This window comes from Eulemur rufifrons, chromosome 14 (assembly GCF_041146395.1).
Source record: "Eulemur rufifrons isolate Redbay chromosome 14, OSU_ERuf_1, whole genome shotgun sequence".
NCBI lineage: Eukaryota > Metazoa > Chordata > Mammalia > Primates > Lemuridae > Eulemur > Eulemur rufifrons.
In genome coordinates this window covers 22,122,731-22,137,520 of record NC_090996.1, presented here as the reverse complement: position 1 = coordinate 22,137,520, position 14,790 = coordinate 22,122,731, and the positions used below count along the sequence as shown (strand labels likewise).

Here is a 14,790-nt window from a genome sequence, read left to right as displayed (position 1 = left end):
GAAGGGGAATAAAGTTTGTGGGAATAAAGCTCATCAGCATTGGAGGTCCTGTGTTGGGAGCCTATCAGTGCCGGGCATGCAGAGAGTCCCTCAGCCTTCCCTCCATCCCAGGCTGAAAGGGCCATGCTGGTTGGTAGAATTGCAGGATACAAACTGTCATGGATGCTATGCTGTGCTGCCCAGATCCGCTTAAGGGCTGAAAGATTTACACCTCCAACCCCCAAGCCCCACCTCTGCTGCCACCTGAAGAGAGTCCCTTGCCCAAGATCACACCTTCCCTGGGCAGCTAGCATCCAATGACTGGTCCATGCAGGGCCATCCAGCTTCACAGCTCCCCACAGGGTCCACTGAGGTCCTGTCATGGCTGTACTTTCAGGCTAACTTTGCCCTCTGCCCTGTCCTGCTTCCTTCCCTCTCCCCATCAATGCTGAGTTCCAAAAACACTCCCTTAATAAACTCCCTGCAGCTCAGAATCTGCTTCCTAGAAAACCCAGCCCACAACAGCTGGTGCCAATGATGTGAAAGAGTGGATGCTAAGATGGGACTCTGGAGCTGGATCACCCAATGCTCAGGTAATAATGAGGACCCTATCCCTGGTAGAAGAGGAGCATAAGGAGCCTCTGGCAGAGGGAAACTCTAAGATTGCTAAATTTTCTACTAGTAGTAAATGGGATGGCAAACCAGGGGAAGGAAGCCAGCTGCAAATACATACAAGGGGAGGGAGGAATGTTTGGCACCCATGTGATCCGTTTGGGTGTCTTTTAGTACTCCTTTGTCCTGTTTTTACAGTAAATGGACAAATACAGCAGCCACAATCTGAGAAGTACATGGCAACCAGGGGCTCAAACTCTTCAGGCATGCAGGTCTAGGCCACCCCACCGCATATGCCACCTAGACCATCAGAGGTGCTGGCAGAGGGTGAGAGGAATCCTGGATGGATAGGAGAAGAAAGAAAAAATGAGTATGTTGTTTATGCCTCAGGATGAGCTTCAGCAGTAGCAGGAGCTGTGGTTTGTCCCACTAACCTTCCTCTGTAAGTTTCCCACAGGAAAAGATGCCCCCCAGGGTCCTGAAGGTGCCACACTCCGAAGGAGCAGATGATCTGCACAGCACTGTGGTGGCATGCTGTAAATGCTGCACTGTGCTGCCTAGGTCCTCCTTCAGCACTATTCCCCAGCTACTGGAGGGTTGTAGGTTGGCAGATCTCAGCTGTCAGCCAGCCTTGTTGAGGAATTGTCTTTGTCTGAAGAGAGCTGCCTTCCCCAAGGTCACACCCCATTCCTGGGGTAGCTAGCATCCAATGACCCGTCAGTGCAGGGATGTAAAGGCTTGACCCCTTTCCCCAACCCAGAGCAACTCAGGGTGGCCATCCCAGCTTCAGAGCTCCCCTTGGGGTCTGCCAAAGCCTTCTGTGCCTGCATCCCAGCCTGACTTCTCTCTCTGCCCAATCCTGCGTTCCTTCCCTTCCCCCACAGGAGTTGATCCTGAGAGGCTCTCTAATAAATTTCCTGTACACTAATCGATAGTCTCTTGTCTCCAAGTCAGCTCAAAGGGAACCGATCCGAGACAAACTGAGATTTAAGCCCCAGCCACAAATGGCTAACCTCTGGATTTAGCTCCTTTGTCTTCTCTAACCCCAGAAACCCCAGGTACACACGTGTGGTACATCCACCACACTCTTGGCCCACGTGATAAACTTGACCCCCCCCCCCCCCCCCGCCCCCACCTCCCCCCTCCCCCTCCCCCGGGAGGTAGTGTGTGTGTTCTTTATCCTGTCAGGCCAAAGATACTCCTTAAAGAGACGAGTGATCTTACAGTCCCTTCCATACCCTTCCCCGAAGTCCCATCTGGATTCAGCCTCTTCTGGCCAAGGCTTACCATCCATCACAATAAAACATGCCATGTTCACGGCCCTTTAACAGCTGCAGAATGGCTATTTATGACTTCGGGCTGCCAGCATAGTTCCCTCCTGGGGGCCTTCTATGTTCTTCTGGGTCCCCAAGGACTTTATGCCATAAGGAGCCTCATGCTCATCTCTGAAAAGTTCCAGCTGCTTTGTTTAGGGGTGGGTCAGAGGATGGGATGCTTCTATTACAGAGACAGGGTGACTCTGGGAGTTTGTTACGTCAGATAGGGGAAAGAGGCCCAGAGAGGTGACATGACTTTCTCAAGGTCAAGTAAGTAGCACGCAGGTACTAGTACATAGTTTTGTATTCTTTTTGCTCCAGCACACCGCTTTTCTCCCAAACCCTTAGGATCTGCCTCTACCGAAATCTAGACTGGGATATAGAGGAGAAGGGAATTGACATGTCCTGTACATCTCAGAGACTGGGAACTTTGAAACACCAGGTAAGTTGGAAGGCAAGGATAAGATATGGGACTAAAAACAAGGATTAATGGGAAATCTGTAAATAGTGTATTTGGCCCCTGCCAACCCCACCCCTATCCTGGTTGGTAGGAAGGGATGAGATAGGTGACTACTATGTGTAGTGATGTGCAGTCATTAATCTGATAAAATTCTTTTAAATTCCGTTAACTCAACACTGATTGTTTTTGTTCTTTAATCTAAGATCCAGAACCATTTGTGGAGGGACAGACACAGGAGGGGCTGGGAAGGACTGCCTGGGGAAAAGGAAGAATTTATACGTGTATTTTTTTAAACACAAGAATCAAATTATCATCATTCCACTGAGCTGGAGTTAGAATAGGTACAAACTGTTCTAACATTTGACCCTAGGATTCTCATCAGTTGGCCAGTAGTGAACATCAGTGGATATTATTTAGGAATTTAGTCCTGTGTAGTTAGGGTTTCTTCTATTAGTGAACAATGGAAACAGCAGACAAGAAGCCAAGAATATGACTTTATTGAACTTCTCCAGTACTTATTAAAACAAGAAAAAAAAAAGTGAAGACCTCTTCCAGTAATGTGATAGGCATTATATCTAGATCCTTATCATCTTGTGTCAATTGCTATGGCAGAGGAAAAATAAATTGTATAATAAAAAAAGCTCTCCTCCCCCTCAAGAGACCAATATTTGGACAGAAAAGTCTATAGACTAGCAATCAAAGCCCTGCTTCCCCAATTTATGTAGTGACATGGATACTCTGCTCATTTCTGCAAGGCTGTTGGATTTGGTGGAATTTGAAACCTGCTGAATTTTGTGGACATGTAGTCATTCCAAAAATAGAGACAGATGTCACTCTTCTAGGTCTTTCTAGAGATGACCTATGTGGCATTTAATGAGAAAGTGAGTGTCTCATCTCCATTTGCTGCATGGAGTACTGTCTGGGAAAGAGAGCTGGATCCAAAGTCAGGGTTAATAGTGATTTGGCCCATGAGCCATAGAAGGAAAGAAAACCTCTACTAGATAGCAAAATTGTACACGGATGCATCATCTGTATTGCTAACAAATTATGCAAATGCCTTATATATATTTTTTCCTGTTTATCCATCCAACTGAAGACTCTCCCCATACCTCAACTCAGCAAACAGGATTCCTAAACACTTGGTTGCTCAGGCCAAAGACTTAGGAGTCATTTCTGAGTTCTGTCTTTCAACTCCTCCCCCATTATCAGCAAGTGCTGCCCTTTAACTATCTACAAAACATGCAATCTGTCCATTTTTCTCCGTCTTCACTATTCTCACCCCAGCCAAAGCTATAGTTCTCTCTCCTGGATTAGCTGTCCTCCCAACTATTGTCTCTTCTTTCTTTTTCACCCCTCCCCCTTACAAGCTACACTATGGATCTTTACAGATTAAGATCATGGGACTCTCCTGCTGAAAACCCTCCAGTGCCTTCCCGTTGCACTTAGTACAAAGCCAAATTCTCTATCATGGTCCCAAAGCCCTACTCCAGGCCCCTGCCCGCCTCTTCTCATACCACTCTCCAGCCACATAGGCCATTGTGCGGTTCCTTGCACAGGCCAATCTCTTCCCTCCCCCTCCTCCCCAGTGATCTTTGCACTGGCTATTCCCTCTGTCTGGTCCGGCTGCAGGATTTCAAAGGCCAGGTCTCTATAATCGTGGAGATCTCAGTGGCAATGTATCCTTCCCTGACCACCATAAGTATCAACACCCTGATCACACCGACCCCCATTTAATTAATGGATCGGCACTTGAAATTATCTTTATTTTAAAGATAGGTTCCTGATGTATTTCTTGTCTCTTCCCCACCAGAATGTAAGCTTCACGAGAGCGGGAACCTTGTTTCTGTCCACTCCAGTGACCCCAGCACCTATAGAGCCTGACGCAGAGCTATTTCCTAAATGGGGCAATGCTCAGAGCCGCCAGCCACGGAACGGGCAATGATAATACAAGGTGACAAGGGCCGTGCGGGGCCGTCTCCAGCTCGAAGACAGGCGGCTTCCCTCCTCCTTCATTCTGGTCTCGCTTTTGAAAGGCTACGGGGCGGGGGGGGGGGGGTTGTTTGTGCCCAAACAACCATCAACAACAATAGTATTATTACTGGGAAGACAGCCTAGAGGCGGCGTGGCCTGCCGAAGGGGCCGGGAGCGGGGCAGGGACCGGGGCCGGGGCGGTCGGGTCGGGTTCAGTGCAGCGAGGCGGGCTGGGGACGGAGGCCGCGGGCCTAGGCGGCGCGCAGGGCAGCAGAGCCAGGAGGACTGGGCGCGGGCCCGCTTGTCGGAGAGCTGGGGCCGGCCTCGCCCGCGCCCCGGCTTCGCTTCCGGGTGAGGGGCGGGCGGCCCGAGCAGTTCCGGGGCGGGCGGCGGTTCCGGCTGTGCGGGCCGCGCCGCGGCTGCTTGTCCCGGGCGCGCGGAGGGCGCGAGCGGCGCGCGGGGGCCGAGGGGGCGCGAGGCGGCGGCGCGGGGACTCCGGGCCCCGGCGGCGGCCCATGGGGCGGGAGGCGTGAGGCCGCGGCCTGCCCGGGGCTCGGGGGGTGGGGGGAGCGGGGCGGGGAGATGGATAAACTGACCATCATCTCAGGATGTCTCTTTCTGGCCGCCGATATCTTCGCCATCGCCAGCATCGCCAACCCGGACTGGATCAACACCGGGGAGTCCGCGGGTGAGCGGCGGGCGCGCGGGGCCGGGCGGGGGATTGGCTGAGGGCGAAGGGAGGGAGGGAGCCCCGGGCTGAGGAGAAACCGAGGCCGGGGGGTCCCCGGCTGGGGCTGGTCTGAGGAGAAAGGAGGCGGAGAGGAGACCCGGGCCGGGGACACTGGCAGCCGGGGCTGAGTGGGAAGGGGGACGGAGACGAGGAAGCGGCTGGTCGCGAGCGGGACCCCCAGGCTGAGGGGAGGGGCGCCCCAGGCCGAGTGAAAAGTGGTCGAGGAGACCTGGGCTGGGCAGGTGGGTTCCGGACGCGGGATGGAGGGACAGTACCCCGAGCTGAGGGACAGCGGAGGAACAAGCTACGTTTTGGATTAAGAAAAAAAAAAAAAAGTCATGGTAGGAGACGGGAGAAAACTGAGGCTCCTGGGAGGGAATTAGAAATCAGGCGGCGAGGCTGGGGCTGCGAATGAGGCAGCCCGTGGGGCAATGCAAGAGCCACCCAGAGAGCTGGTGGGCGAGGAGAGGCCGAGGGGGATCAGGTCCGAGTCCAGACCCCTCACCCGGGGACGCTGCGCCGGGTGAGAGGTGCGGGGGCTGCGGGCGCCGACCCCCTGAGGCAGGGTTAAGGGTTGGTGCCGGGAGAGCGGTGGGGTTGGCCGGGGGTGGGAGGGCGTGAGAGGGGGTGAGGGGCGCCAGATCCGAGCCCCGCTTCCCCCGCCCCTGCCCGTCCCCTACCCGCTTGGCAGTGTTTGAGACGCTTGTGGCTTCGGATTTTCCTTTTGAAGTGTATGTGGTTATAATTTTGCTTTATTTTAGGCCCGGGAGCTATAATAATACTAATAATAAACCTCGTTTTATGGAGCATCTTTCATTCCAGCGCATCACAAAAATGCTGTAGAGAGCTTAATAGTAGTTACAAAATTAAATAACACATCAGAGTTGCAGGCAGCCCAGCATCAGTGGCAGTGCCTGCTGTAACACCACGGAGCTGTAGGCAGGAGAGACAAGGTGGTGCCCTCAGGAAAGAGGCTGGCATCCTTCTGAAGGGTATCCCAGATGCATGCGCTTGCAAGATTTTTCTCTTGCCAGAGCCACTTCTCTCCCCTCTCCCTCCTCCCTCTCAGACCTGTGAGACCAAACCTTTAATTAATGTAAACAGCTGTCAGGAGAGCTGCTCTGAATTAAGGAATGGTCTTGTTTTTAACTGCTTGTTCGGTGCAGGTGAAGGGACTATTGGGTGGGAATGTCAAGCTCCCTCCGTGAATAATTTGTTACAAAAACGTATCACTGTGCTGTCAAAACTTACTTCTTAAGTATCACTTATGGTTCTGTATTTATCCTGCAATATTTTTAGCTCTTAAAAAAAGCTGTAGCTGGGACATTTGTTGCTTCCTCCTCCCTCCCTTCTCTCCCCCAATCTAGACCTAGTAACACAAAATCATGCTGTCAGATTTGCTGGTTATTAAAATAACACTCTAAAGGATTCTGCTACTTTTCTTGCCTATGGAGTTTTAGCAGAGCTCTTAATTGTAAAGCATATAAAGATAGTGTCAGGATGGCTTAGAATTTCGTGATCCTATATATAACTGTATATACTTATGACATCCAGTTCATGACCCGTTGTTTTTTTATCCTATTTATATGTGTATGATTCCCTTTATGAGACTTTATTTGGGGCGTTACGTACTTAAGGGCAAAGGGATTTCACTGTTCTAGCAGAAAGATCCTTTTTGCAAAGAAGTTTTAGGTGGAATCCTAATAGATAAAATAGACTAAATATCCGTGGGAAAGTTATAGTGGAGAGAGGGACCTGTTATATAAAAAAGATAAGTAGTAGCATGGTATTCATAAGAAGATGGGAAAGGGCAAACTCCTCTTATATTCAAAAGAAAGCAAGGATAGAATGAGTGAGTACAGCTTCTTCAGATATGTAGGCAAAGTCATCGGCTGTGAGTTGCTACAGAGATGAGAGGGACGGAAGTTCAAGGTTTAAAGGAAGTAGAAAATGTTTGGGAAAAGTAAGTAGTTGCAGAGAGAGTATGCCAACCGGTCAAATAGCACTGAAGCCTTGTTGGTGTCATGAGCATATAGTGTGATAACCCGTCTGCCCTGTTGACCTTCTCTAGTAGTGCTCAGCTACTTTGGTACTGGTATAGCTGAGGTATGTGAATTTTCCAGATGTTTTTGGAAATCAGGAACCATTGAAAATAATCTGAATGCCAACAGAAGACTTTATTCAGGACTGGGGTTTGCCAGATACATGGTAACAAAAAGATAGAGCAGCCAAGGTGTTTAGGGTACTGGCCAAAGTATTGTAGTGATGGCTCTTGGAATATCTGGATAAAGAGTGAAAGTAAATAAAGGAAAGAGCAAATGGCTTGGTCAGTTGAATAGCAGATGGTATATGGTCAGTGAAATAGTGGACCCAATAAACTTGAACACCAGTCAGAGTGGGAGTGATTGGTACAGCACAGTAGAATGGCAGGGGACTGTGGGCATAAGGACCAGAGTGTAGCAGTGGGGACGTGTAGCTGAAGCTGGGGGGAGGGAGTGATGTTTTTTTTTTTCTAATAGTTGCCCTTGCCATCTCAGGATACCCTTTATTTAGTTAAATATTCTGTAGCTAGAAAGGGAAATAATAGGAGATAGTAGGAACAGTACGAAATTTTTCAACATCAAATTTAACTCATATTTCTTACCTTAAATATGTCAGACAATTAAACCTCCCAAAACTTGGGACGACTAGGGTAATATTTTCTTTTGTTCACTATTGTGCTCTTGCGCTGTGATAAGATGCACCTGAACTTTGCCTGGTATTTGCTTGAGCTTCTGTGCTCACTGTACAGTTTTACCTGAGCAGACAGGTGTAGTCTTGAGTTTAAAAAATAAAATAAATTTACACCTTCCAAATCATTGAAACATTTATAAGAAGTTCATATAAGATCCCAGAGGTGACAGGACTAGTTTTATTCCAAGGTCTGCACAAAAGTGACTTATCCTGGCATATAAAGTTAATGTGTTGGTTCCCTTCAGTGTATTATATTCAGTCTATAAAAGTTTTGATTGTGATGTTTTCATTACACTTTTTTAAATGGATAAAACATATTTTGCAAGTAGAACTCCTGGAGCTGAGGGGTTCTGCAGAATACAGTTGGAAAACCACTGCAGCAAACTACTAAGGGAAAGTTTCAGAATTCAAATGCTAACGTCTGTCTTGCTCTGTTGCCCCAGCTAGAGTGCAGTGACATCATCATAGCTCACTGCAACTTCAAACTCCTGGGCTCAAGGGATCCTCCTGCCTCCAGGCACCACCACAACCCACTGGCTAATGTTTTCTATTTTTAGTAGAGATGGGGTCTCGCACTTGCTCGGGCTGGTCTCAAACTCCAGAGCTCAAGAACTTCAGAGCTCAAGCAGTGGTCCTGCCTGGGCTTCCCAGAATGCTAGGATTATGGGCTGGCCTTCAGCTGCAAAATTGATCACTTACTAGCTCTGTGACTTCAGGGCAAATTCCTTAGCCTCTCTGTACTCTTTCCTCCTATGTAAAATAGAGATAATAGTACTACCCATTCAATGTGCGATTGTGATAATTAACTGTGATAGTCCACATACAACATTTAGAACAGTACCTGACACCAATAAAAGTAAGATATTGTTCTAGTTTATTAGAACAGGTGTCAGAATGTGAGTTTTGAAATTAAAACCCAGAATTTGTTACCATGAGAAATGACGCAATTGGCTTAGAACACGTGAAATAAATGTCTTCCCTGTTGGCTTTGGACTTTCTCCATCAGTCCCATACTGTTTCTCATCTTCCAATCTGTTATCTCCATGTTCTTTAATCTCTGTCCTCCTCAGCTTCTACTTGAACTACCACAGAAGGGAATGAAATAACAACATCAAAAAACTGACTAGAATAACTTCTTAAAAATCTCTATTGATAAACTGTGGTATGGACCATACTCTGAACTGGCAGAGTTCTTAGTTTGTTTTTATTGTACTGGTCCAAACACAGAGAAAGTACATTCTTTTTATTATGTGTGGTAATATTTCATGCACTTTTTCTAAATGGCTGATGGATCATGCACAATTTTTGAAGCTATGATGAAACATAGGTTTTATATGTATGGGGAATACATGGGGGAGGCACTCTAATAAGTACCCTTAGCAGTTTCTATTAGTGTAACCAAAAATAGTAAATGGTGGATGAATATAATGGCAAAATTACATAATTCTGTTATACTGAGGTCAGATTTCTGCTGGTTACTGGAACTTGATGTGAATAGCAATATCTTTCATTTTATATAGTGCTTTATAATTTTTGAAGCACTTTGACATCCATTACTTAATCTAATTCCTTAGGCTTTTTATATTTGGCTGATGTAAAATAGTCATTTCCACATTTTTTCCCACATGTCAATGCTTTGCACATGAGATTTATTTCAGTGTTGTGAAGACTCCCTTCAAGAAAACTCTTCATTGAAGTATTACCTATATCTTATCAATGCATACTTTTTATTTATCTTAAATGAGGTTCAAATTCTTCAGTGGCTGGAATTTTTGCCAGATTACAGAAGAGGAAAAAGAGATTTGGGTTTCAGTCTTAAAATGATACTCTCCCTTATGTCCAATCAGTTTCTCTAGAGTGGTTATCACATTCACAGTATAGTCTGTCATAACTAAGTTAAGGTTAGTGTATTCTTCCTGAAAATATTTTCGTTCTTGTTCTCTTTAAAATTGTTTAGATGGGCTGTTAGTATTTAAGAGTCTCAAAAATTGACACCCTCTTCTTTGCTTATATTCTGAACTAGTTGAGGGGGAAAAATAAGGTATTTAGGGGCTAAAATATTATTATTGATAAAAAGGATATTGGAGAATGTCATTTGTATTTGGAAGCAAGAAACTTCCTACCCCTGAACTTCAAACTTGAACTATCCCTTCCCAGACAGAACTGGGAGACCTGCCCCCATGACTCCCAGCATGACAGAACAGAGGACATGAATGCTTCCAAGGGCAAACACCGCATGTGCCCAGTTTTGTCTCCTAACCTGCGAGTGAAATGAAGTCACTCTTCCTGACCTGGGAAGGATTGAGTAAGGAGACACAAATAAGCTAAGAGTATTATGGTAACAGGGTTCTCTCCTTTCCTGCTGGTCCCCCTCCCTCATGGAGAGAAAAATCAGGAATAGAGAGAAAATTTTACCTGTTTAAAACCCAGGAAATGTCTGACAGTTTGTGAGGAAGAGCTTTCTTTTTCCTCAAGTCTAAAGATTGGCAGGCACTTGGGGATGTGGAAGACTTGGGGTGAAAGTGTCATTTCCCGTTCTGCTACCTACTATCTTCTCCACAGGAAATCTTGGCAAACTTCAGACAAGGGACTGTGGTGCTTGGCATCTGTCTCATAAGGTTTCACGATCTGCAGGTAGATCCTGGCTTACAAATTTAGGATCCCTGGTTTGAAATATTAAAGTTACAAGCTGCCCAAGCAGATCCATTTACTAAATGCTAGAAAATTATTAAATAATCTCTTTTCCCTGAATTGTGACAACTTCATTGATCTCAAAGATGCTTTGGCATGAAGGAGCTCTGTAACATGAATTGATACACAAACCTATCTAGAACTTTATTTTGTTAATCACTTTGGATATGCCTTCTAAAGAAAGATAGATTTTAGTTACCTCAGAGAGCAAAAGTTTTGAGATTATGTTCTCCTTTAATTTAAAAAAAGTATTAATAAAATTTCTTCGTTGGCCTTTTGCATCTATTTCTAGTAAATATCTTTTTTAAATAACTTTATTAACATGTAATTCACATAATCATAAAATTCACCAATTTAAAGTATATAATTCAATGACTTTTAGTATATTCACAGAGTTGTGTACCACTGTCACCACAATCAATTTTACCACTACTCCAAAAAGAAACCACATACCTCTTAGCCGTCACCCCCCAACCTCATAGTCCTAGGCAGACCCTAATCTACTTTCTGTAGATTTGCCTATTCTGGACATTTTATATCATCAGAATCTCTGTGGTCCTTTGTGACTGGCTTCTTTCACTTACTATTTTCAAAGTTCCATATTATAGCATGTATTTTTTTCTTTCTTTTTTTTTAAATTTATGATGAAAAGAAATTTACTGCTTACAGTTCTGGATGTTGGGAAGTCCAAGGTCCAGGGACCTACATCTGGCAAGGGCCTCCTTGCTGCGTTATCCCATGACAGCAGGCTAAAGGGCAAGACAGAGAGAGGAGGAAGAGAGAGAGAGAGAGAGAAAGAAAGAAAGAAAGAAAGAGAGAGAGTACAGCAAGTATTTTTCTTTTCTTTTCTTTTTTTTTCAAGAGGCAGAGTCTTACTGTGTTGCCCAGGCTGGATTCAAACTCCTGGCCTCAAGCAATCCTCCCAGCTCAGCTGAGTAGCTGGGACAATAGGTGTACGACACTGACACCAGCTATATTTTCTTTTTATTACCAAATGATATTCCATTCTATGGGTAGAACACATTTTATCCATTCATCAATTGGTGGACATTTGGACCATTTGATTTCTTCCAAGAATAAAATTCCTTAATAGTAAAGTGGTACAAAGACTTTTTAAACTTTTTTTAAAGTGATGTTATTGATATTGTTTATTTCAGCATACCAAGTAATAAGAATTTTCAATAAAAATTCAAAAACCAATCTTTTTATGGGATTCATATGACATGCTTAAAGCTTGAAATCATTTACGATACTGTGAATTTCACAGTGTAGGCCAGATTTTCCAATACAAGATTAGATTTCCTGAACAAAGCATTAATATTTCTTTTACAACCTTAGTTCCAAAAGTCATCTCTTTTTACCTTTACCAACAATAATATAACCACTTCAGGATGAAGGGTATAAGCTAGTAGGTTGAAAGGTTTTGAAGAAGGGGAATTTAGGACTAAGAATGTAAACAGCTGGCATGAGTAAATGGAAATCATTAAAAGAAGGAAACTCAGAAAAAGAAATTACGGAGTGATGACTCTCGATGTATTCATTAGACTGGCCATAGTTGAATCCTTCTTTATGGCTGCCAGAGCCCCTTTCAGAACTAGCCTGGTAATAGTCATATACATCAGTCCTCTACCGTTCAGTTTAGTGTGACTGAAAACAATGTCATTGTAATCCCTTTCCTGGTAAATGCTGTGTTTGTATTTGAGTTGCAGTATCGTAAAATGGTTCTGTGGGATTTGGAGTCAGACATACCTAGATTTGATTCTCAGATTCTCTTTTTATCACCTTTATGATTTGGGGCATATAATTTGATTTCTCAGCTATAAAATGGAGATGATATACTCACCTCAAAGGATAATTGTGAGAAAATGTGGCATATAAAGGATTAGTACATTGATACATAGTAAATGCTCAAATGTTAGTCATAGTTATTATTTATTATATGAAAGATCAAGACATCTGAATTTTTTTAGTGCTCCCCTTTTGTATTATCTGTCTTATTATACCCTGCCTTATTCCAAAAAAGTATTTAAGGCAACATGGTGTGTCTGTATTTGAATATTCCTGAAACCCAGCTGGGTCCAATCTGGAAAGAGAGACTGCATAGTCAGTTGTAGTGGTAATATAAACTTAATGGGACACATGTAAGTACCAAAACTAAGGAGCACATCAAGTTTATATGTTTCTGGAACAGATTGAAGAGGTTTTCTAAGTGAAAGACAGCCTAGCATAGTGGAAAGGGCACACAGGTTTTAGGGCAAACCAACATGTAGTCAAGTCCCTGTGACTACTAACTAGCCATGTAATTGATCTTAAACAAGTTGCACTCGAGGGTTTTTTAACTAATATAAATTATATCACTCAGACCTGATTAAGACATCTCTCAGCACTTCCAGTAGTTATGCAGGTTCAGACCCCAATATTCTGTTCTCCTATAGGTTAGAGTATTAACCACAGTAAATTGTGAAAATCATTTAGTTGAGGTTATTTTTACAGGAATATATATCTAATAGCTGGTGGTCTGGAACACTTTACAGTTGGAGTATCACGTCAATTTGTCTCACCTCAAAGTCTGAAAATATGTTTGAAATATGTGAGATACTTTTTTCTTTATAACCTGACAAACAGTATAATTGAAGATTTAGTTTATTGGAATAACATTTTTTCTAGTTATCTTTAGCTTGTATAATGCAACTGTGGGTTTGTTTTTCCCATACCCCATTTCAATACATCTTTAAGTAGAGGGCCAGCTTCCTTAATCTTATAGGAGAAATTTACACATGTAATAAGTGTTGCTGTTTAAAATTATTGTGTTGCATTGTAAGAGCTTAATGATGCAACCTGAATGGATAATTATTTATTTAGTGACCTTGTTTGATATCCTCCTGTAAGTAAACCCAGGAGATTAGGTTGTACAGTGACAGCAGTGACATTATATAGGTATAAATTTCACATTTACAGCTTTACCTGTTATGGTTTATGTAAACATGACATTCATATCTTAAATTTGGTTGTCAGAATGTTTTATTTTCAAGTTCTGAAGCTGTACATTTTGTTCCACATACTTTCTAATTCCTTACCCAACTAAGCAGCTAGCTACTAAGAAGTTGAATAATTACAAAAACCTGATCCAGTTGGTAAACCGGATTGGAAATAGTGGTTATTTCATCCTTTATCCACTGTGGACTGATAAAAAAGTAATGTTTGGGAAAGCTCTTGTAGAAACACTAAAGAGATTAGATAACAGCCGTGAAGAAACCTAAAGATCTTTGAATATCAAGGCACCTAAAAATAAATACCTGGATCAAAATCACTTTTCAGTAATTTATCTTTACTATGTAATTTGTTTATACGTTCTGTGTATATAAACTTTACTGTATATTCTCTTGTAAACTGTAAATTACACAGAAGAAAATCCTTGCCAGATATGCAATGAGCAAGTAGAGTGTGATGTTCCTTTGGGATTTATTGCTTCAGGAGTTGACAAAATAAAGAGCATATGGCTTTGAGTGTTGCTATCAGTGATACTTGCACGTATGTGTGAATACGTACCAACCAACATGTACAGTTTGCTTATGTGAAGTTTCAGTGTATGACTCCAATTCAGTATTGAAGCAAGCTGACATTTCTTTGAATCACTGCTTTTTTTTTTTCATTAGGAAAAGGTTGCACTAGTGTCTTGTTATACTAGCTTTGCTATAAATAAAACGTCACATTTGGCATTTTGACACTTGCCGTTGTATATATTGAGCAAAAAGGCAGCTGTTGATTTTTAATATAGATCTGTTCAACTGGGATCATATGCTATAGTTAGAGATTAAGCAGGAGTAAAGAAAAATGTAGCTGGGTGGGTCAAGTAGGAGAAGGGAAGAACGAAATTTCACTAGCTCTTCCCATTTGCAACATATCCACATTAAGTTGTTTACCTGGAACATTGTTGGGTCTACTTTTAGCTACAATAATAGAGGTTCTTTTCAACAATAGGCCCTGTTCATACCAGTTCTGCTGACCAGTCAACTAACTTCCAAAGGCAAAAAAAATTAAGGCCCTTTAGACTATCAAAGATGTGACCATTTCATTTATCGAGTACCATTAGTTTGATAAAATAAATCTTTAATTTACTATGAATATTCCTTATATCTTCCCATAAGTATATCCTATACCACTGGACTTCATTCCAGACTGTCTCACAACAAATGCTATTGAAGTATTTGTGATCTGTAAGGAACCTGTACTGAATATTCAGAGGGACTGTATTTAAGCAAACGAAAAAAAACATTTTATTCTTGAGGTACCTGTTC

The 14,790-nt window shown here is 43.3% G+C and overlaps 1 protein-coding gene across 1 annotated transcript in view; it reads left to right on the top strand.

Moving 5' to 3' along the window:
• Positions 1-4,920: 4,920 nt before the first annotated feature.
• The window catches only part of MOSMO (modulator of smoothened), a 54,313-nt gene continuing 44,443 nt past the window's right edge, over positions 4,921-14,790 (top strand). The window contains exon 1 of the mRNA XM_069486376.1: positions 4,921-5,026. Coding sequence (XP_069342477.1) covers positions 4,921-5,026 — 106 coding nt within the window. The remainder of the gene's footprint in view (positions 5,027-14,790) is intronic.